The sequence below is a fragment of the Ornithorhynchus anatinus genome, chromosome 3, assembly GCF_004115215.2.
Source record: "Ornithorhynchus anatinus isolate Pmale09 chromosome 3, mOrnAna1.pri.v4, whole genome shotgun sequence".
NCBI classification, from domain to species: domain Eukaryota; kingdom Metazoa; phylum Chordata; class Mammalia; order Monotremata; family Ornithorhynchidae; genus Ornithorhynchus; species Ornithorhynchus anatinus.
Genome location: NC_041730.1, coordinates 84,101,360 through 84,124,764, shown reverse-complemented (window position 1 = coordinate 84,124,764; position 23,405 = coordinate 84,101,360). Strand labels below are relative to the sequence as shown.

The window sequence follows — 23,405 nt, the reverse complement described above, 5'->3', positions numbered from 1 at the left end:
TCTGAAGCTGACATAGGGGGTGACTTGTTGAAGGCAAGTAAAGGGTAGTGCCTAGGGGACCGTTAGCAGGATGGGTGAATGTTTGAAATTGTTTGAGGGTAGTGAAATTTAGGTGACTTAGAAGCTTAACAAAATTTTGCAAGTTTGCCATATTTAAATTTTATATGATTATGGTATTTAAGCGCTTACTATGTGCCAGGCACTGTACTAAGCACTGGAGTGGATAAAAGCAAATCAGATTGGACACAGCCCCTGTCCCCCATGGGGCTCCCAGTCTCAATCCTCATTTTACAAATGTGGTAACTGAGACCCAGAGAAGAGAAGTGACATGCCCAAGGTCACACAGCAGACAAGTGGCAGAATTTGGATTAGAAACCACAAATACAGTTATCCTTTGTAGTCGAAGACGATCCCACTGATGATGAACTTCATCTCTGAGTACATGTGTGCCTGAAAAGGCCAATTCAAGTCCCACAGTCGTGGCCACATTGTTCACACACGTTTTCAGATGTCCCTTGTGCTGTTAGTGATGATTTCAGGACATTTGCCTCCTTGTCTGTCCTTAAAACATTTCCTCTGTTTTCCCTGCCTTGGCTTTCCCAGTTTCAGCTCTCCATAGAGGGAGGTGTTTGGGTATGTTATTCTCTTTAGTTGTCCTGTGTTTGAGGTCAATGTAGTTTCAGTGCTAGGAGAGTGACTTCACTGTTTGTTTCATTGTTTCACAAACAATTTGAATTTTATCCTATATATTAGGCTATTTGGAGCCTTAGCTAGTAATCAGTACTAGCCGGGTACTACATTTTGGTATCGTCTAGAATGCTCCACTCTGACTCATGGCCAGGGTTTTATCCTTGTGTCATTATAATACGACTAACCTTGGGCACTATGCCCTTGACCTTTCTAGATCTGATCATTCAATCAAATTTATTGAACGCCTACTGTGTGCAGAACACTGTACTAAGCACTTGGGAGAGTATCCTATAACAATAATAATAATTGTGGTATTTGTTAAGCGCTTACAATGTTCCAGGCATGGCACTAAATGCTGGGGTGGATGCAAGCAAATTGGGTTGGACACAGTCCCTGTCACACATGGGGCTCCTGATCTCAAGCCCCATTTTAAAGATGAGGTAAAATAAAGTGAAATAACTTGTTCAAGGTCACACAGCAGACGCGGCAGATCCAGGATTGGAACCCATGACCTTCTGACTCCCAGGCCTGCACTCTATCCACTACGCCATCCTGCTTTTTCAACAGAGTTGGTAGACACGTTCCCTGCCCAGTCTGATGCCAAGTAGACTGAGAAGGAAATCTGCCATTAATTCTTTGGGCCTTCAATTTCTTGTCTGCTGCCCAAGGATAATACTTGCTGTCTATCTCTGAAGAGTATAAGGATTAATGATTTAAAAGTTTGCAGAGCAGTTGGATCTGATTAGAAGAAGCGAACATTCTGTGGTTGTGGCTGACATTTGAATAAGACAGCGTTGAGGCTTGGTACTGTGGAATTTCCTAGTATTGATTTTAAATGATCCTATCACTTATGTTCTAGGCACGACATATAAATAACAATGACTTAGCTTAAATTTGTTGGCTCGTACCTTTCTAGAATTGTTTCTGTGGAGTAAGATTAGGCAGAAGTCTGTCTGGATAGTTTAGGTGTTCATTAGAGAAGCAGCATGGCTCAGTGGAAAGAGCCTGGGCTTGGGAGTCAGAGGTCATGGGTTCTAATCCTGGCTCCACCGCTTGCCAGCTGTGTGACTTTGGGCAAGTCACTTAACTTCTCTGTGCCTCAGTTACCTCATCTGTAAAATGGGAATTAGAACTGTGAGCCCCACATTGGACAACCTGATCACCTTGTATCCCCCAAAGCGCTTAGAACAGTGCTTTCCACATAGTAAGCGCTTAACAAATACCACCATTATTATTATTATTATTTGCCCAGAAGCAGAAGGTTTGAATAGATGACCTCTTGAAGCCTCTTCCAGCTTTATGATTCTACAGACTTTAACCTTATTTGTAGTTAAATGGCCTCTTTCATAAGCTTATTGACTATGACGTCTCTTATATTGGGAAGCACCATGGCTTAGTGGAAAGAGCACGGGCTTGGGAGTCAGAGGACATGGGTTCTAATCCCGGCTCTGCCACTTGTCTACTGTGTGACCTTGGGCAAGCTGATAACTTCTCTGTGCCTCAGTTACCTCATCTGTAAAATGGGGATTAAAACTGTGAGCCCTACGTGGGACAACCTGATTATGTAGTATACACCCCAGTGCTTAGAACAGTGCTCGGCACTTAGTAAGCGCTTAACAAATACCATAATAATAATTATTATTATTATATTGGGAAATTGAATATGAAATAAAGTAGTGAGATTCTCTTTGGTGACTGTAGTTTACTCAGTATGTACTTGGTTGTGCATAACGGTGCACCAATTTTCAGTGCATATGCAACTATATGTAAGAAAATGAAATTTTACTTCAATTTACGTTCAATTTTTCATATTTGTTGACTGCTTACTCTTATTTTGGGCAAGTCACTTGACTTCTCGGTGCCTCAGTTACCTCGTCTGTAAAATGGGGATTAAGACTGTGAGCCCCACGTGGGACAACCTGATTCCCGTGTGTCTACCCTAGCGCTTAGAACAGTGCTCGGCACATAGTAAGCGCTTAACAAATACCAGCATTATTATTATTATTATTATTTATTATCACTGAGATATTCATTTGCAAGAACACGGGCTTGAGAGTCAGAAGTTGTGAGTTGTAGTCCTGGCTCCACCACCTGTCTGCTCTGTGACCTTGGGCAAGTAGCGTGGCTCAGTGGAAAGAGCATGGGCTTGGGAGTCAGAGGTCGTGGGTTCGAATCTCAGCTCTGCCACTTCTCAGCTGTGTGACTTTGGGCAAATCACTTACCTTCTCTGGGCCTCGGTTACCTCATCTGTAAAATGGGTATTGAGACTGTGAGCCTCATGTGGGACAACTTGATTACCCTGTATTTACCCCAGCGCTTAGAACAGTGCTCTGCATATAGTAAGCGCTTAACAAATACCAACATGATTATTTTCTGAGCCTCAGTTTCCTCATCTGGAAAATGGGGATAAAGACTGTGAGCTCCATGTGGGACAACCTGATTACCTTGTATCTCCCCAAGAACAGTGCTTGGCACATAGTAAGTGCTTAACAAATACCAATATCATTATTATCATTATTGTGATATTTGTGAATTTTTGATAAAATACTAACTGAAGCTAATTCTTATATGAAACTTTTAACATTTTTTGAGTTCATTTATGCACTTTCCAAAACCATGACTTTTCCCACATGGCGTAAAACACATCACACTCTTTCATTTGAGAATATCTATTGAGAATAGTACTAATCTTCGCTCCTGTAGTGCCAGTCTACTCACTGTACCTCTATCTTACATCTCTCGCCACTGGCACCTTGCCACGTCCTCTCTCTGGCCTGCTATTCCCTCCTTCTTCATATCCAACAGACCACCATTCTCCTAACTTTCAGAGCCTTATTAAAACCACCACTCCTAAAGGCCTTCCCTGAGTCCTCATTTCCCATTCTTCCCCTCCTTTCTGTGTCTCCTGTATTTGGATTTCTACCCTTTAAACACTTGATATTCACCCCACCCACAGGCCCATGGGACTTATGTAACCCTGGCTTCATCATTTGTCTGTTGTGTGACCTTGTGTAAGTCACTTCACTTCTCTTTGCCTCAGTTATCTCATCTGTGAAAAGGGGATTGAGACCGTGAGCCCAAGTAAGCGCTTAACAAATGCCGTTAGTCTTATTTTTATATCCATAAGTGATTTTAATGCCTATCTCCCCCCTCTAGATTGTATTCTATTGTTTTGTATCCTCCCAAGCACGTAGTACAGTGCTGTCCTCCTAGTGCTTAATAAATACCATTGATTTATTGATCATGAGAAGCCCATCTTCTGGCAATTCAAGTTTCCGCTCGGCTACTGTAATGTAGTTTCCTTTCTAGAATTTACTAGTTTCAGTGCAGTTTTGGCTAACTTTCAGAAACGGGCTAAAAGCAAAAATTAATTATGTGCATATTTCTTTTGAGAAAAGGCAAGCCTAAAACAGCATCTCAAAGCACATCTCCTGGTAAACAGACAGCTGCTGTAAGCAGTATTAAGGTTAATCATGGTACTCACTGCAATTAGTCTCCAAAGAAGATTAGCCTAATACTCTGTTTTCTGTAGTGATTTACACAGGCTTGAGCTGAGAGAGAAGTCAAAATGGCCTCAGTCACTAATCACAGAGCACCAAGCTTTTTAAATTTAGAGATATTGTAGTTTGGTACCAAGGCTAATCTAATTGGGAATACAATCTTTCTCTTCTTTCTCGTTTGCTTTCAGGAGCTTCTTTCCATGTGATATCATCCGGGCACATTTTAATCTGGACAAGGACTTTGAAAGAGGTATTTTTTTTTTTTAAAGCAAATGAACTTGTTTCTATATCTTTAGATCAGGAAAAATAGAATGCTCTGAAGCAATGATGTCTATAGATCTTGTAAATTATTTCCATTTGAAGTCACAAATGGCCTTTACTATTAAGAGGGAACATAGGTTGTAGAAAATGGTGAAACATTTCCACCTGGTTTATGATTACCTAAATGAATAAAGAAAGCTTTGTAATGGCAGTATGAGTTGCTGGTTATTAAAAGCTGTTTATTGCAAGATATTTGGTGCCAGGGTGAGCTGCCAGCTGTCAATCAATCATGGTAGTTGTGAATGCTTGCTGTGTGCAGAGCACTGTACTAAGTGCTTAGGAGAGTTCAGCTGGGAGAGAATTGTTAGACACGATCCCTGTTCTCAAGAAGCTTAAAATTTAGTAGGAACAGGAGCCTTCAATGGCTAGAATCCCTGGAGATTTCCCTAGAGAAGCCATATGGCCTAGTGGAAAGAGCATGGGACTGTGAGTCAGAAGACCTGGGTTCTAATCCTGGCTCTTCTGTGTGACCTCGGACAATTCATTTAACTCTCTGTATCTTTCATTTGTTAAGTGCTTACTAAGCACCAGCCACTGGGGTAGATACAAACTAATTAGGTTGATTGATCAGGATTAAATACCTGTTCTTCCTCCTACTTAGACCCAGAGCCCCATGTGGGACATGGACAGTGTCCAACTTGATTAATTTGTACCTGCCCCAGCACCTAGAACAGCACTTGACAAATAATAAGTGCTTAACAGTTACTATAATAATAATATTCCCAGGGTGTGCTGAGTCAAACTTGAGCCATGGGCCTATGAGACTTGTGTCCCTGGGTAGAATTCCCAGAATGACTTTCTTTGTGGATTCTTCTGCTTGAGAGTCTTCCAACCCCTGGTCTGGACAACCAGTTTTCATTGCCAACAAGTAGGACCTGTTGCTTTTATGCCCATTTCACAGTAATATTTTTTTCCTTTCCTCCTCTCTCCCCCTCCACTTGCTGAGTTGACTTCCAATCTGTCCCTTTTCTATCTGCAGCCTAAGAGGTTTTTCAAAACAGTTTTCTACACACAATCTCCCTGCTCCTCAAAAACATCTGGTGGTTGCCTATTCCATCTAACAGAAACTTCTGACCTTTAATTTTAAAGTACTCCATCAGCTCTCTCCCCACTATTTATCCAGTCCTCTGCCACCAGATCTCAGCTCACATTGTTCATTTCTCCCAAGTTAATCTACTTTCTGTGCCTCCTTGTTTCTCCTGCCACCAACTTCTTGAGCACATCTGCCCCAAACACGAGGAAATTCCTCCCTCTTCATGTCTGACAGGCCACAGGTCTCTTCATCTTTAAAGTTCTCCTGGAATCACAGATCCCCCATTAATTTCTAATCTCCCCAGTTTTTATCCCACAACTTCCATGTTAGCCCTTTTGCACCACCACCTAAATATTTTGAGATGTTGTGATTACTATGTACATATCTGATATACTTTATTAACAGTACCCTATATGTAATATACTGTAGTGTCTCCAACCCCATTTTAGTGGGAGGGAAGGGAAGTGTAAAGTGGAAGGTCACTGGCTGGATGGATAGGAAAGAGCAGATGTGGAAAATGTGGAGGAACAGCTGGTGGGATTTAGCTACAGATTAGATATGGGGATAGAAGGAGAGGGAGGAATCAAGGATACAGGCTAGGTTACAGGCTTTGAAAACAGGGATGATCAATCACTGGTAATTATTGCTATTATGCTATTAATTATTATCATTCATTATTGTAATTATGCTATTGATGTCTGTCTACTTGTTTTATCATCTGTCTCCCCGCTTCTAGACTGTGAGCGTGTTGTTGGGTAGGGATTATCTCAATCTGTTGCTGAATTGTATTTTCCAAGCACTTAGTACAGTGCTCTGCACACAGTAAGCGCTCAATAAATATGAATGAATGAATGAATCTTGAGTGCTTACTGTGTACAGAGCACTCGGGAGAGTATAGTACAACAGAGTTGCTGGACATATTCCCTGTCCACAACGTCTTTGCCGTCTAAAGGGAGAGACAGACTTTAATATAAAGAAATAATGTAGAGATATGTACACCATGCATTATAATGTAGAGATATGTACACAGGTGCCATGGGGCTGAAGGTGGGGCAAATACCAAGTGCTCAAAGGACGCAGATCCAAGTGAATGGGCAACACGGAAGGGAGAGGGAACCAGGGAAAAGAGGATTTAATAGAAGACCTTTTGAAGGAGATGTAACCTTCTTGGTGGTATTGTTGATAAACTATTAAAGAAGCAGCGTGGCCTACTAGTTACCTCCTCTGTAAAATGAGGATTAAGACTGTGAGCCCCATGTGGAACAACCTGATTACCTTGAATCTACCCCAGCACTTAGAACAGTGCGTGGCACATAGTAAGTGCTTAACAAATACCCTAATTGTTATAAAGCACGGACCTGGGAGTCAGGTTCTAATCCCGGCTCTGCCACTTGTCTGCTGAGTGACCTTGGGAAAGTCATTTAACCTTTCTGTGCTTCAGTTACCTCATCTATAAAATGGGGATTAAGACTCTGAGCCCTTTGTGGGACATGGACTTTGTCCAACCTGATTACCTTGCATCTATTCCAGCTTCTTGAGCACATCTTCTTGAGAAGATGTGCCTGGCACATAGTAAGAGCTTAACAAATACCATTAAAAAACTAAAAAATTAAGCTAGGCAAAGGAAAGAATTTGAATTGTCCTCACCAAGTGGAAGCTTTGTTGTTGATGACTACTATTTGAATATGACCAGCCAACCAGCTGTGCACTCACCTAGTAAGAGTAATCAGTGAGGATATTATGGAGGACAGAATCCAGAGCATTTCCTAAATTAAGATTGCATATCATAAATTGAGATTGTACCTTCTTCTTATATGGCCATGGAAGAAAATTCAATTGATTGGCATGCTTTACTCTTTTAAAAAAATCATGTTGGTTGCTTCTTAGTATATTGTGTTCTTTAGGCAGTTGCAAATTGATTATTTGATCATTTAAGTACCTTCCTAGATATCAGTGTTAAATTGACCAGCCTTTAATAATGTAAACAGATGCCCATTTGGAAAATTAGTGTATCTGTTTACTGCAGATAGAAAATATCAATAATTCAGGAAAGATTTAGATAAGCTTATGGTTGAGTGGGTCAAAAAATGAAGTTCTGAGAGGAAAAAAACCCCCCACTATTTCTTTGGAACATGGAGGTAAAAATGTAGGCTTAGCTCTTTGAAGGACAGGAACCATGTCTTACTTTCATTTTGCTTTCCAAAACACCTATTAGGTGTACCAGTGTTCTGCACACAGAGTGTGTTCAATAAAAGCTTGTTCTCAATAAGAGCCATTGAAAGAATGAATGCGATAGGACATGATCCAAGGAGTCAATTAGCTTCAAAGCACTACCCCAAACACAAGATTTATGAACCCAATTCTCCCCTGTTTTTAAGAGAATGTGAGTTAATTCTGCATGATTTCATGGAGCAAAAGTATTATCAGTCAATATTTGCCAAGTGCTTTCTCTGTGCCAAGCACTGTACTTAAGCTCTGGGAGAGCAAACTAGAGTTTGAAATAATGACCCCTTCTCTCAAGAAGTTTGGGAGACAGACTCTAAACTGTATTATAGGTGGAGGAAAGCAAAAGAATTTAAAGATATGTATATAAGTGCTATGGGGTGGGGAGAATGAGTACCCAAATACTTAGGTGGTATGGAAGTACTGAAGTGATAGTAATTGGGGAAATGGAGGGAATATGAAGTAGAAAGAAGGGCATGAGGAAGAGTTTGGTGGTGAGAAAAATGAGAATGAAAAACAGTGAGTAGGTTGATTTGGGAGGAGTGAAACATGTGAGCTGGCTTCTAGTGGGGGCGAAGTGAAGTTAAGTAGAGGGGAGAGAGCTGTTTGATGCCTTAAAACAAGTGGTCAACAATTTTTGCTTGATGTGGAGAAGAATGGGCCAACATTGGAGTATTTAAGGAATGTAGAGAAATGTGCAAAATGATGTTTTTGAAAAATGATACGGGCAGCAGAGTGAAGAACAGACTGGAGAGGGAAGACACCGGAATCAGGGAGGTCTCTGAGGTGGCTGCTGCAGTCGAATTGGGATATGTTAGTCGCTGGAACCATTGTGGTGGCCATTTGGATGGAGAAGAATGAGGCGGAAATTGTGAAGAAAACCAAGCGGACTTAGTGAATGAATATGGTACTTAGTAGTGCTCTGCACACAGTAAGTGCTCAAGAAATGCCAACAATGATGATGAAGTTGTGGTGGTTGAAAGAGAGCTGTGGAGGGGAATGACGAAGATATGGACTTGAGAGACGGGGAGGATGACGACCTCAACTGTGATGGAAAAGTTAGGAGGAAGAGAGAAAGAAGATGAGAAGTTCAGTTTTGGACATGGTGACCTAAAGGCGGTAGTGGGACATCCATATTGGAATGTCTTGGAGGCAGGAGGAAGTGCGAGATTTCAGAAGAGAGAGGTAAGGGTAGTGAGTTAGATTTGGGAGTCAGTCATGTAGTGTTGATAGTCGATGTTAGTGGGTGAGTTCCCCAAGAGAACGAGTGTAGATTGAGAATAGAAGGGAGCACCCTTTGATAGGGAGTGGGAGGCAGAAGAAGAGTGGATAAAAGACTGAAAAGGAGCAGGTAATCCATCAGTCGGTGGTGTTTACTGAGTGCTTTCTGTGTGCAGTGCTCTGTTCTAAGCGCTTGGAAGAATACAACAGAGTTGGTGGGGATGTTTCCTACTTCCAACGAGCAGTCAAGGAGGGTAGGAGGAGAACCAGAAGAGGTTGTTTTTATTTGTACTTCTACTGCCAAAGGTTGACTTTGCATCAGACAGCCTTAAAGAGCGTAAAAGAATATCAATCATCAATACTATTTATTGAGCACTTTTTGTGCAGAGCACTGTACTAAACATTTGGGAGAGTACAGTATAAAAGAGTTGGCAGACACATTCCCTGCCCACAACTTGCTTACAGCCTAGAGGGATAGGCAGACAATAGAGCAAATAATTTTATAGTCTATAATTTATTGATATTTACATAGATGGTGTGGGGTTGAGGGTGGGATGAACAAAGGTCACAGATCCAAGTGCACACATACAACACAGAAGAATCATATTTATTGAGCCCTTTCTTTGATGAACCAGTCCTTATTGATGGTTTTACTTAAATTTGTATTCCTTTACATAGTGGTTTGGACCGTTTTCATATTTAGTAAATATTAGTTCCTGTGGTATAATACCAGTATTTCAGTTTGAATTATCTTTTTATTTGCCCTGAACCAGAACCACAGCTATTCTTGGTGCCTAACACATATTAATTTCAAATATATGTGTTCTTATTCTGAGCTTTTTGAAAATAGGAAAACTTTCTGTGCTGGAATGTCAATTTATTACTGATTCAGTTATTTTCTGAAATCTGGGAAAAATGGCCAGATGAATCTTTACCAAACTCCTTGAATAAGATGGAAAGCAAAGTGTATCAAACTTTATTTTACAGAAGAAAATGAGACCTAGAGATTGTTGGTCTTTCCAAGGTCAAACAAATTAGCAATAAGACCTATAATGTAACCTTTCTCTGCTGCAGTCTCTCACTCTAATTGGTAAACTTTATCTTTCTCCAGGCTGTAAACTCACTTCAGGCTGTAAGCTTCTTATGAACAGGGAATATGTCTGCTAATTCTGCTGTACTGTAGTTGAGATTTTTTAGGTTTATACTTGCCTCCTTTTTTAACAGTGTTTGAGATCAGTTGGTGTACTTTGAAAATATTTTCTTCAAGAAAATGCAAGTTTTGAGTTCCATTTAATATTCTAATATTTAGTGTATCGAATAGGTTATGCAACTAATTTTTCCTTTTTCTGCACTGACCAGAAGTGTACCTTACGTACTATCTCTTGATGTTAACTATGTTTTCAGAGTGCTCTGCACACAGTAAGAGCTCAATAAATATGATCAAATGACTCTTCAGATGATATATTTCCTTCTCAACTGGAAAAGAGCAAATGTAGTTCCTTTATTTAAAACATTGAAAAGGAATGGACCTGGAAATTACACACCTTTCAGGAGATTCTAGACTGTGAGCTCGTTGTGGGCAGGAATGTGTCTGTTGTTATATTGTACTCTCCCAAGCGCATAGTACAGTGCTTTGCACACAGTAAGTGCTCAAAAAATATGATTGAATGAATGAATGAGACAGGTTATTGTCAAGTGATTAGCATGGATTGGAAAATAAGCAATTTGCTTAGGGTATGGTAATGTAATGAAATAATCCTTAGAGTTCTGTTATCATGCCCTTAGTTTGTCTCTGCTCACTCTTGGCTCAATTTTCAATTTTCCTAGCTTAATAGCTTCAGTATTCAATAGAGTAAAATGGAGCCTTGTAATGAGTAGCACATTTAAAAGTATCTCTGCCTTATTAGCAAATCAGCAGTTAATTAGTAACAAGGAATTGTTATTGTCTCATTTTGTATTTTACTTTTCCAAGCACTTCGTACAATGTCTTGCACACAGTAGGAGCTCAGTAAATAGCCTTGATTGATTGACTGAAGTACTGATCTTTAGGCTTTCTATATTAAAAGGAGGCTTATTTTGATAAATATGATAGTTCTTCATGGTGCCTGTTGGATAAAGTGCTCTTAGGTGATTAGGGAATGTTCCTCTGATAAGGCATGTCTGTCTAGTTAGTCTATGGGGCAGTGCATTTTATTCCCAAACTCAGCACTTAGGTGCTTATGTATATTTTGTGCATTTGTGTATAGTGAATGCATTTATGCATTAGAAGCAGCATGGATTAGTGGATTGAGCACAGTCTGGGAGTCACAAGGATATAGGGTCTAATCCTGGCTCTGCCACATCTGCTTCGTGACTTTGGACAAGTCATTTCACTTCTCTGGGCCTCAGTTACTTAATCTGTAAAATGGGGATAAGAGCATGAGCCCTATGTGGGACAGTGCTTTGAACAGTGCTTGACACATAGTAAGCACTTAACTAGTATTATATCTAGTAGAGGATAGAGTGCTGACATCTCAAGACTTACATTTTGGACATGTGATCCTGCATAGAAATTTCAGGAATCAGTTTGGGGAATTGCTTTGCTTTATAGATGTGAATAAATGGACTGACTTTTGTTGATTATTTATACTTTCCTAGTAGCAGTTGTATTAGTCACCACAATAATGGGTACGGAAACAAAGGTGTTAAAATATAATGATTTGTGTTTATTTACAACCCTTCTGCCTCAAACAGTCCCATAGTGCTATATTTCCAGACAGTTTAAATTAAGTGGGAATTGAACTTGATATTCTATTTGAGAACCATGTACACAGAGATAGGCTACTTGTGTCCTTCTGAACTAGTACAAAACAAAAGAGTGTGTTTCAAATCTCTTTGACCCGAGGAGCAAGATAATTGAGGTGTTTTCCGTTGAGCTCTGATGGAATTAAAATTGACATAGTTGTATTAATTACTAGCAAAATTACCTGGCTTTGCTTGGGATTAGGGAATTGGAGTCAGAAAAAGCTTCCTATTCACACCCCAGCGACTCTCTCAACCCTAATTCCTCAGCCATTTGCTAATTCTCTTACTTTTCTAAAGTAGTATACTCACTGGAGCTGATGAGACAACTTGCAGTAGAAGCAGGAGCAGGTGATTCTTTTTTATGGTATTTAAGTGCTTACTATGTGCCATGTATTTAAATGCTTCTACACCGGGGTAGATAAAAGATAATCAGGTTGGACATCATCCAAGTCCTGCATGTGGTTTACATTTTTAATCCCCATTTTACAGATGAGAAAACCTAGGTATGGGGAAGTGAAGTGATGTCCCCAAGGTCACGCAACAGACAAGTGGCGGAGCCAGGATTAGAGTCTAGGTCAATTCTGACTCCCAGGCCCGTGCTCTTTCCACTAGGCCATGCTGCTTCAGTTTCTGCTTTCATTCTGCTGGCTACCATCTTGGTGCATCTGAAAGTTGGAGATGGGGCTATCAGTGACCACAGTCAGATACTTGTCTCTTTAGTCCACCCAAAACCGTAGTGGTGAGGACAAGCTTGTTTACTCTTCACTCATGCTACTGACACTTTACTTCTTGTTGAAGAACTGCTTGGAGTTCACTTGTCTGTAAGGACCCCCTGAAATAAATTCATTCATTCATTCAATAGTATTTATTGAGCGCTTACTATGTGCAGAGCACTGTACTAAGTGCTTGGAATGAACAAGTCGGCAACAGATAAAGACAGTCCCTGCCGTTTGACGGGCTTACAGTCTAATCGGGGGAGACGGACAGACAAGAACAATGGCAATAAATAGAGTCAAGGGGAAGAACATCTCGTAAAAACAATGGCAACTAAATAGAATCAAGGTGATGTACATTTCATTAACAAAATAAATAGGGTAATGAAAATATATACAGTTGAGCGGACGAGTACAGTGCTGAGGGGATGGGAAGGGAAAGGGAGAGGAGCAGAGGGAAAGGTCTGTATATGGGATAGGTACATAAGTAACAGTAATAGCCTTTATATACTATTTTATATTAAAAAAAACTTGAAACAGTAACTGAATGAAAATTCTACAAAAAGTAGTCAAGAAAAAAATAGTAAAAGTGTCCTTATGAGCACTAGCAATCTCTGGCAGATAAGCGATTTTTCTTAGCATTTGAGCTTTCAATAAGTTGTTCTGAGGCCATTTCCTTGGAATGAAATTGTTCGGAGTTTTTAGTTGATTCCATCATGCTCCCTATTTCTTGTTACTACTCTAAAAAGCGCTTAGTACACTGCTCTAAGAAAGCTACCACAGATTGACGGTTAGTCAAGGATCACTCTACAAGGAGCAGTGGGACATAATCCAGTTTTTAGACTAGTAAAAGTGTAGTAAGTAGTATGAAAACTAGCTTCCTAATGTCACAATGATCCTTGTAGATTTATCCTTGACTAATAGATCAGTCTGTGGTATTGACTGTTCAGATTAGTGTACTTAGCACTTGGGAGAATATAGTACAAGAGAGATGGTAGACTTGTTCCCATGTCCATAAGGAGCTTTCAGTCTAAAAGTGGAGCTTAGTTAAAGTTCTCACAATGACTGTTTTTACTTTGAAGTAAAAACAAAATAGATTGAAAGCATCTTTAAAACATTTTCTATATTCTTAGGCCTCTCCCATGATCTCATAAGGAATACAGCACTTGCTTTGCAAGTGGGGAATCAAACCTTCTGAGTGCATTCAGTTCAGGGAAGCTGGAGTTTGCACTCAGCATCTTGGTACTTGTATGACATGCTGGCAAGAGAATGCTCAATGTGTCTCTCCTTCTGTTTGAGTCTGGAGGCTGTTATAGACAGCTTTGGAATTTTTCCAGCATGTTTAGGGGTCTTCTGTACATATCTGGTAATTGGTGTTTGAAGTTGCAAAGGAGTGTATTTTTCCAAGAACACATTAGTCCGCTCTCCTATAATGCATGTTTTCATGTAACGTTTTGGATAGTATATCATGGAAGAATAAGGGAATATTCTTCCAACATCTTGTGCCTAAATAGGACACGATGAATTGGACATTTTGGTTGTGTACACGCTCATTGGGATGATCAGGGCAGGAGCATTGTAATATACAATTTCTTACTGTGAAGTTATTCAAAAATGCAGCCCCCCTGCCCCATGCTTATTATAGGAATGTACTCTACTTTTCTATGCATACAGCATGCATTACACAGCATGATGTAGTGACTAGAGCATAGATCTGGGAGTCGGAAGGTCATGGGTTCTAATCCTGACTCCTCCACTTGTCTGCTGCGTGACTTTGGGCCAGCCTCTTCACTTCTGTGGGCCTTAGTGGCCTCAACTGTGAGACTGTGAGCCCCATGTGGGACTGGGATTGTGTCCAACCCCATTTGCTTGTAATCACCCCAGCACTTAGAACAGTGACTGGCACAAAGTAAATGCTTAACAAATACCATAATAATAATACTATAATGTAATATTTTAATTCACTTTTATTAATAATTTTATATGGAATTCCATTTGCTTGGGAAATTACTGATTAACCCAACAGGTGTGCTTAAACTAATTTCCCCCATCTAGTCAAAATTCTAAATTTCAGCAACTTTGAGATATGTATTTTTTGAAAGAATTTCCATTCATGCTCTTTTGTTTGAAAATGGTGGTGCCATTTGTGTGCATTTGTGTGGTAAAGCAAAATGATCTCTTCACTCAGATAATTTTTCACACATGATAGTGTTCTGGAATCACAGTTATACGTGTCTAAGGGACCAGATGTGTGGTTTATGTTTGTAATTCAGTTTTTAAATATAAATAGTGGTAGGGTACTTTCAATCATATTTTAATATAGTTTTATATTTTATTTTTGTTAAAAATGTACTTTTACCAGAGGCATTAACTTTGAGCTCTGTTGCACATAATCACCCAATTGAAAAAAAAAACCTCGACCTATTTTGCTGGGCCTGCTAATTGTAGTAGATGAGGCTAAACTTAGATATGAAGACCAATTTGAAAGGGGGTCTGTTGGGATTAGCAAATTTCAGAAAGTACTGTATTTATAAATCGAAGGTTCAATGAGCTCACTGAGGGTGTGTTATGGGAAGGGAAGAGGAAAGTCTGTGGAATGAGTGTAATAGCACAAAAGGTGGAAGTTGCTGAGTTGCTAAGATTATGTAATGGATCGTTCCTGCCATTCTTTTAGCTTCATTATTTTGCTGTGGTAGATTTGGATTTACCTTTCCATGAGGGTGAGACAATCAAATTAAACTATGCTATTGTACAGTGTTTTCTTGGCCCTTGTAATATGGCCAAAGGACTCTATCTCTTTTAATTGCTATTGATTCGCATTCAGCCATTTCCAGGAATTGATTGATACCCACTTACTCATTTTGTAGAACATACATTTAAGTATTACAGAGTGAGACTGACACTCTGCCAGCACACCTTCTTATATGATTATTCAGGTTGGAATGTCACTTTAATGATATTGCTCACCTCACAATGTTTATAGTTGCCAACCAGATCAGCTTAATGCCATCAGGAAATTTCATTAACTTGTTTTCTGCATTCCTTTATTTGTAATATATTCTGTGTGCCACTCTGTACTGGATATAATGTATAATTACTGAGTCAGACCAGTAGTTTTTCCAGTCCAGTGTTTGGTCTGTGGTAGCAAAATATAATTGGAGGAATTACTAGATGGTTGCCTTTAATTGTAGGAATTGTTAGGCGGTTGCCCTTCTTAAATTCAATCCTATTGTTTAGGGATGTGTCTATCTAACATTAGTAATTTTTCTGTAGTTCTCCAGTGTTCTCTTTAATAGGCTATTATGTCCTTCCTGTGCACGAATGTATCCAAAACCCACATGTGTATTTTCTCATATTTTTTGCTCACAAAATCCCCTGTAAACAATCAGTTGGATTTATTGAGCATTTGCTGTGTGCAGAGCATTGTGCTAAGCACTTGGGAGGGTAAAATATAACAGAGTTGGTAGACACTCCAAGAGGCCTTCCCAGACTAAGCCCCACTTTTCCTCATCTCCCATTCCCTTCTTTGTTGCCCTGGCTTACTCCCTTTGCTCTTCCCTCCCCCTTAACACCTCCTGCAGCCCCACAGCACTTATGTATACCTCCTAGACTGTAAGCCTGGTGTGGGCAGGGATTGTCTCTCTTTATTGCTGAATTGTACTTTCCAAGTGCTTAGTACAGTGCACGGCACACAGTAAGCACTTAGTAATTATGAATGAATGAATATCTGTAATTTTTTTTTTTTGTATTGATGTCTGTCTCCCCTCTTTGGGACTGTGAGTTCTTTTGTGGGCAGGGAATGTCACTTGTGTTGTATTGTACTTTTCCAAGGGTTTAGTACAGTGCTCTGCACTCAGTAAGCACTTAATAAATACAATTAAATGAATGAAGGAGCTTACAGTCTATGAGGACTATAATAACTGAAACCAAAGGCCTCTCTTTATACTTCTCTGTGCTGTTAGCTTCTCCAGTACCTAGTTTTACTTTGTTTCTTATATTCATTGGGCTTTAATCTGTGAGATTGTCCCATACTGAGTTTATTTTTCTTTTAGATCTTCGATAAATAGACTTTAATTAAACTTTTTTATGGTATTTAAGTACTTACTATGTGCCAGGCCTTGTACTAAGCGCTGAGGTAGATATAAGCTAATCAGGTTGGACACAATCCGTGTCCCATGTGGGTCTCACAGTCTTAATCCCCATTTTACAGATGAGGAAACTGAGGCACAGAGAAGTGAAGTGACTTGCCCAGGGTCACAGCGGAGAAGTGGATTAGAACCCAGGTCCTTCTGAGGCCCAGGCCCATGCTCTAACCATTAGGCCATGCTGCTTATTGACAAGTACGCAGAATATAGTGAAAGTCACATTGTGTAGATGCAAAAGTCTGCCATCCTCTTTATGCAGATCCTTTGCACTTAGAACAATGTTCTGCACATAGTAAGTGCTTAATAAATATTATCGAGTGATTTATCAAAGCCCTGTAATGATTTGGGGGATTTTAGCATGCTTCCTTAGTTTTAGAGCATTTAAACTGCCATCGTAATTTAAACTGCCATCGTAAACTAGGCAGCTTGTTTTGGGGACTGTACAGTGGATGTCTATGGCAGTTTCCCCCCAAAATAATGAATTCAAGTATGAAGCAATTCCATAGGGTTCTTTTAGGGGAAGCAAGCCACTTTACTTTAACTAGCATTACAGGTGCAGTAGTTAGTGAAGCCATTCCCTGGATTTCTTGGGGTGGTTTATGAAATATAAATTGCATTCGTTTAGCAAAAGCTTCAGAAGGCAGCATTTTTTCATAACCGAGCTCTGGATCAAAGATGATTACTTGGTTGGGGAGTGTAGTACATGGAAAAAGGAACAAAGTTCTGCCTTTCATATATTTTGTCTATCAAAATTCCCCTTATTTCATGGCCTGCTGGAGTGCTGGGTTAGGAGAAAACATTTGGAAGGCCTTAGATAAGTTATAACTATAACAACTTTTGCTTCTGCTATAGCTGTTAACAGAGACCTTCCAAATCATTTTCAATCCATCAGTGATATCTGAGGGCATACTCTGTGCTTAGTGCAGTGCTCTCTACCCAGTAAGCACTCAATAAATACCACTGATTGTGCAGAGCACTGTACTAAGCTCTTGGGAAAGTACAGTACAATAATTGATAGACACAATCCATGGTTGTAAAGAGATTACAGGGGGAGATGGACATTTAAGATAAATTTTGGATAGGGGACTAGTAAAGTGCAAGGATATTTAGGTAAGTGTTCTGGGGCCAAAGAGAGTATCAAAATGCTTAAGAAATGATTAGGTCCCACACTTAATTGTTTCCCTTTTCATTCTTCTCCAAATCTTAATTACTTTCATTGCCTCTGTTTCCCATATCAGTGGGCTAAGAGATTTCCCATATCAGTGGGCTAAGAGAATGCATACACATCTACCTTTTCATTAGACATCTGTGACTTCCTAGGCACTGAGATTGATTGCTTCATTCAGTCGTATTTATTAAGCGCTTACTGTGTGCAGAGCACTGTATTAAGTTCTTGGGAAAGTACAGTACAGCAATAAAGACGGACGATCCCTGCCCACAACGAGCTCACAGTGTCAGTACAGTACTTACTTTCTTGTTCAAGGTTACTGCTTGGTGTATTAGTAAGCTGGTTAAAATTTAATACTCTAAGTGGCTTGACCATGAGAATGTGCAAAGTTCAGCTTTGAATTAACCAGGCAAGATATGCAAGAAATCAGTAGGAATCTTCCTTTGGATAGATCTGGACTTTGATGTTTACATGTGTACTTCCAACTATATAAGAGAGTAAAAGCAAAACCACTCATGTTGTCAACACTCCAATCATTGAGCTCATTCGATATGGTGACTCGTTTCTGCCTTTTTATTTCCTCAGATTTTGCCAACTATCCAGGACCAATGCACCCAGTAGCTCATGGAAGAAAAAATCCAGCTCAAGGCATCCCTGGCTTCCAGATTACCGAAATATGGAACAAAATCTGTAGGAGGTACCCTGCAGTCAATGCCAAATGGAACAGCCGTTAACTTATCAGGGGATTATCGGAGCAGCGGTGGCAAAAATTGCATCAGACAGAATGGCTCAGTTCATATGTCTTCCTACCCATTTAACTGGCGAAAATCAAATAAATATCAACTCAGCGATCAAAGTGCCGAAGAGCCCAACCCTGTCCAACATCCTTATGACAAAGTAATTGATGAAGAAAAGCACCTTCAGTCTCCAGGAGCATTTGGTAAAGATGGACATAAGGTGTGTGTGAAGAGTACTACTTTAATTGCTTCAAAGTTAACGAAACCATCCAACATGTTTGTGTCATCTTCAGAGGAGCTTACCCAAAAGTCTCTGCCAGGACTCCCCAGTTCAGGAAAATTCACCAAAGGTACGTTATTAGGAAGGACTTCATATTCAGGACTCGCTGCTCCCAAATCTCACCTAAATGGATTCTATGGAAATAGACCTACTATAAGCTTGCAGAGGCCCAGAGCAAACTCTTATGCTGCCAGGGGCAGTTCAGGAGAAAGTTTAGCTCAATCCACAGACAATGGTAAATCTTTCCCAGGTGAAAAAATGGTAAGGTCACAGAGTTTTTCACATTCCATCCCAAATTCTTTACTGCCACCGGCATCCATAACCAGATCACATTCCTTTAATAGAGCTGTGGATCTTACAAGGCCTTATCCAAACCAACAGCTGTCCATCAGACCACCTCCAAGGCCTACTTTACTGTCAAGAAACTCAAGGCAATCAGAGGTACTCAATGGAAATGAACATTTGAGGTATGGGTTTAATAGACCCTTTGCTGCTTTACCAGGTTCTGGTTTAAAGAAACCCACCTTAACGAATGCCTCGGGCGGATCATCGTCTCTGGGATTTAGGATGGGTCGACCTTCTCTACTGAAGCCCAACAGGTCTCAGTTTATTGGGAAGAGCATAGTGGATGGTAATAAAAATTCAGCTGCTAACATATGCCCAGAGGAAGACTCTAAAATTTTGACAGATAACAGAACAACCGAGAAGGAAAATGACTCAATTGAAAATGGCAGTCAAAGGAAGGAAGGGAGCCACATCGTGGATGATGGTTTGGAGAAACATGAGTCTAAGGTCAGATACTTGAGTGACGATGTGGATGAAATATCCATATCATCTTTGTCATCTTCTGACAAGAATGACATGAGTGAGGACTTCAGTGATGATTTTATAGATATAGAAGACCCAACCAAAACTCAGCTAACACCAGAAGAAGACTCTATCAAAGAAGAAAAGGATGGAATCGCACCAGTGAAATCATGTGATACAAACAAAGAAAATGAAAAAACAGATGAATGGACAGATATAAGTATGTCAGGTAATTGCCTTTAATGTTTGTTTCTTAAATTTTGGAAATAATTCTGAAGCTGGCACTCCACCCATTAAAAGTATTTTCTACGGGAATTCAAAGTAATTTTGTGGCACAAGACCCGAATGAAAAAATTCTAGACTTGTGCTGTATTTGCAGTTCCTGTTCTCACAGTTTTCGTGTTTCCGCATTTTTATTCTACATCTGACCACATCTTGGCTTATTGATGAGAACCACCACCTGCCTGAAGCTGAGATATGCAGGCCTATGTACAGAAAGTATATGGATGGATATTAAAGCTGAGAGCTGTATGCTTCGTGCAAGTGCACCTGGACCTCAGTTCTCAAAGCAAACACAGAGGGTACTTGCACTGTGCTATTTCAGCAGGGAAGCTGTGATCTCACCATTGCTATAAATAGTCTAGCCAATTGCTTTCAGCAGGCTTCGGCCTTGAGTCTGCCAGTAGAATATGGCAAGAAACTGGAATCGAAGAAAGTTGTTAGCCTAGTGTTTGATATTTTTGGTTTGTTTGTTTGGGTCACTACAAATAGCCTTATCAGTCATCAGTGAATGTTACTGTCAACTAATGGCTGTTTAGTCATTGACAAATAAATTGGTTTCTCTCTATATACCAGATGATTGACTTTTGAAAGGTCTTCTTGGGGAGGTGGATTCACGTGTCATAGAAGCCTCACATCAATATCAGGAATTGCACTAAAAAAAGTGGAGGTGGATGTTAAAGCCAGCCCTTTGACTACCTCCTTATGGTAGGGCTTCGTCAGTGCTCTGACAGCAGTGCGATTTGAATGACAGTTGGGTTGTTGACTTCCGTTTCATCCAGTTTCATGTCTTTTCAAGAAAACCCTTCTTTAAAAAAAAAAACCGAAACACCCCATATTTCCTGACAAACTAAATTGAAATCCATTTACTCAGGAGTTTAACAGTTCCGTAGACTATATGTTTCCTTAATCTTTTAATGAACTTGTAAGAGTCTGATCTAAATCTTGGCAGTTTTCATGACAACATATTTGCTGTAGTCATGCACTGCCTTTTTCACTTTGCAAGGCAATATCTGATTTTCTTGAAATTGGGTATTGGATTGTAAATATGAACGATTAGTAACACCTAGAGAGGCTATTAGATTTGGAATTGAAGCTACTTCAGAAAGGGTAAAGTTCTTATTTTATGTTCCATGCTGATTTCAGAGATTGAGATGCAAATTGCAGTCAGCGATGGTAGGAAATCAAAGAAAATTTAACTGATCCAAGTGACATATAAAATTACTAAAATCAGAGCATTTCTTTGAATCCCTGCCTGTGTCATAATAATGAGCAATCCAAAGAGGTCTGGGAAATACGTATTTCTTATGAAAATCTCCTTCAAAAAAAAGGTATCCTATGATTGGCTGATTATATGAAGCCAGATTCTTGTATCGCTTGCCTTGTGATTGCACCACCTCCCTCTTTCCAACTACCAGATGAAGTGAGTGAGCAAATTGAGAGTCCACATTATTGAGACATGTTTCGAAGTAGTCACTGCTTCTGGTTAGTCATCAGCCCTTAGGAGTCAGATGGTCAGACTAGATAGCGTGAGTATCCTGGAGGAAATCTCATTTGAAGTTGGTAATCCTGGGATTCAGCTGAAGGAGGAAGAGGAAGTTCTCTGTCATGCCCATTATGGCTATTGAACACTTGCTAATGGCAAACCCCTGCTATGATGGGGAAGATTTTGTGAGACGCAGCATAGCCTAGTGGGAAGAGCATGGGCCTGAGAGTCAGAGGACCTGGGTTTTAATCCTGGCTCTGCCACTTATTTGTCATGTGACCTTGGCAAGTCACTTAACTTGTCTGTGCCTCAGTTCCCTCATCTAGATAATGGGGATTCAATACCTATTCTCCTTTTTACTCAAACTGTGAGCTCCATATGGAACCTGATGATCTTGTATCTACCCCAGCACTTAGTACAGTGTTTTGTACGTAGTAAATGCTTAACAGAAAAACCAAATACACAACAATTAACACCAGATATGATGACATGCCAGAAGTGAGAGGAGCCAAAATAGGGGTCTCTTTCCACCAGTAAATGCAGTGCTGGCTCATCTGGCTGTAGAGGAGCATTTCTTGAATAGGCTTGTCTTCAAAGATTCAGCCCCAGACCAATCAGTCAGTTGTATTTATTGAGCGCTTACTGCTTGCAGAGCATTTTACTAAGCACTTGGGAGAATACAGTACAGCAGAGTTGGTGGATAAATTCCCTACTCACAAAGAACTTGCAGTCTAGAGAGGGAGACGAGCATAAATATTCATTCAATCATATTGAACACAATGTGTGCAGAGCACTGTACTAAGCACTTGATACAAATAGGTCACCAATATGTACAAAAGTATTGTGGTTTTGAAGGTTGAGTGAATATCAAGTACTTAAATGATAAAATAAATATCTTGTTCAATGAGCTTTTGTTTTTGTCACCCTAGAATTACTGCATAAATGAAGATGATATTTTTCTAATGTTTTTGTATTTTAGAGCATTTGGTGTTTTTAAATAAAATTTAAGACTTGAAAGATACCCTTTGCTGACTAATATTTTGTTAGTTCTCTTTAATAACCTTTGATGGGTTTTAGAGTTGAATTTGATATGAGCATTTAAATGTTACATTTTCATGGATCAATAACTATTTTATCTTTGTTTAATCAGTGGAAGATAGGAGTCAAAGCACCAAACACACTACCGGGAATAACCTGATTTCCCCAGATACGGATTACAGAGCCAGTTCTTCATTTGAGCTTTCCCCATCCGATAGCTCCGATGGCACGTACATGTGGGATGAAGAAGGTTTGGAGCCGATTGGAAGTGTCCACCCTTGTGGAAGTTACGAGTCTTCAGAAATGAACAGCATAGTATGTACAGATTTAAATTTTTAGTTCATTTCTTGTAGTGTTTTTTTTTTAACCAAGCATTTATACATTCTATCTTTTAGAATATTGCATGTTTCTAGGATTGGAATTTCATTTAGTTACTGTTTTTCAAGGCCCACAAGATGCCCACCTGGGATTAAGTTGCTAAAGAATGAGGGTACATAACATGGAAAATACAGGGTCATTAAAATTTCATACCTTAAGTTGTTCTTATCTATTAGAACTTTCTAAAACACTCTTTGTATGTTTTATGGATGATTTGTCTTAAATTTTATTCTGAAATCAATACTTGGGTATTTGTCTGAGTCAGCAATTTCCAGTACAATTTGGAGTTGAAAAACGTGACACTAAACTAGGCACCAATACTGTATAGAATCCCTGAAGTTCCCCTGGGAAGCAAGAACCCATAGCCAGTTTTTGCTTACAGTGCTTTTGAGAGAAGCAGCGTGGCTTAGTGGCAAGAGCTTGGGAATCAGAGGACGTGGGTTCTAATCCCGGCTTTGCCACTTGTCTGCTGTGTGACTTTGGGCAAGTCGCTTAACTTCTCTGTGCCTCAGTTACCTCATCTGTAAAATGGAGATTAAGACTGTGAGCCCCATGTGGGACAGCCTTGATGACCTTGTATCTACCCCAGCACCTAGAACAGT

The 23,405-nt window shown here is 39.8% G+C and overlaps 1 protein-coding gene across 10 annotated transcripts in view; it reads left to right on the top strand.

The window, feature by feature from the left end:
* The window catches only part of CCSER2 (coiled-coil serine rich protein 2), a 207,692-nt gene that overhangs the window by 13,314 nt on the left and 170,973 nt on the right, over positions 1 to 23,405 (top strand). For 9 of the 10 annotated variants that reach the window (XM_029059679.2, XM_029059680.2, XM_029059678.2 and 6 more), the window contains 3 exons: positions 4,379 to 4,440; positions 18,384 to 19,851; positions 22,538 to 22,740. In XM_029059679.2, the coding sequence (XP_028915512.1) occupies positions 18,423 to 19,851; positions 22,538 to 22,740 (1,632 nt within the window). In that variant the 5' untranslated portion in view covers positions 4,379 to 4,440; positions 18,384 to 18,422. The remainder of the gene's footprint in view (positions 1 to 4,378; positions 4,441 to 18,383; positions 19,852 to 22,537; positions 22,741 to 23,405) is intronic. The other variant, XM_029059681.2, reaches the window with a different exon arrangement.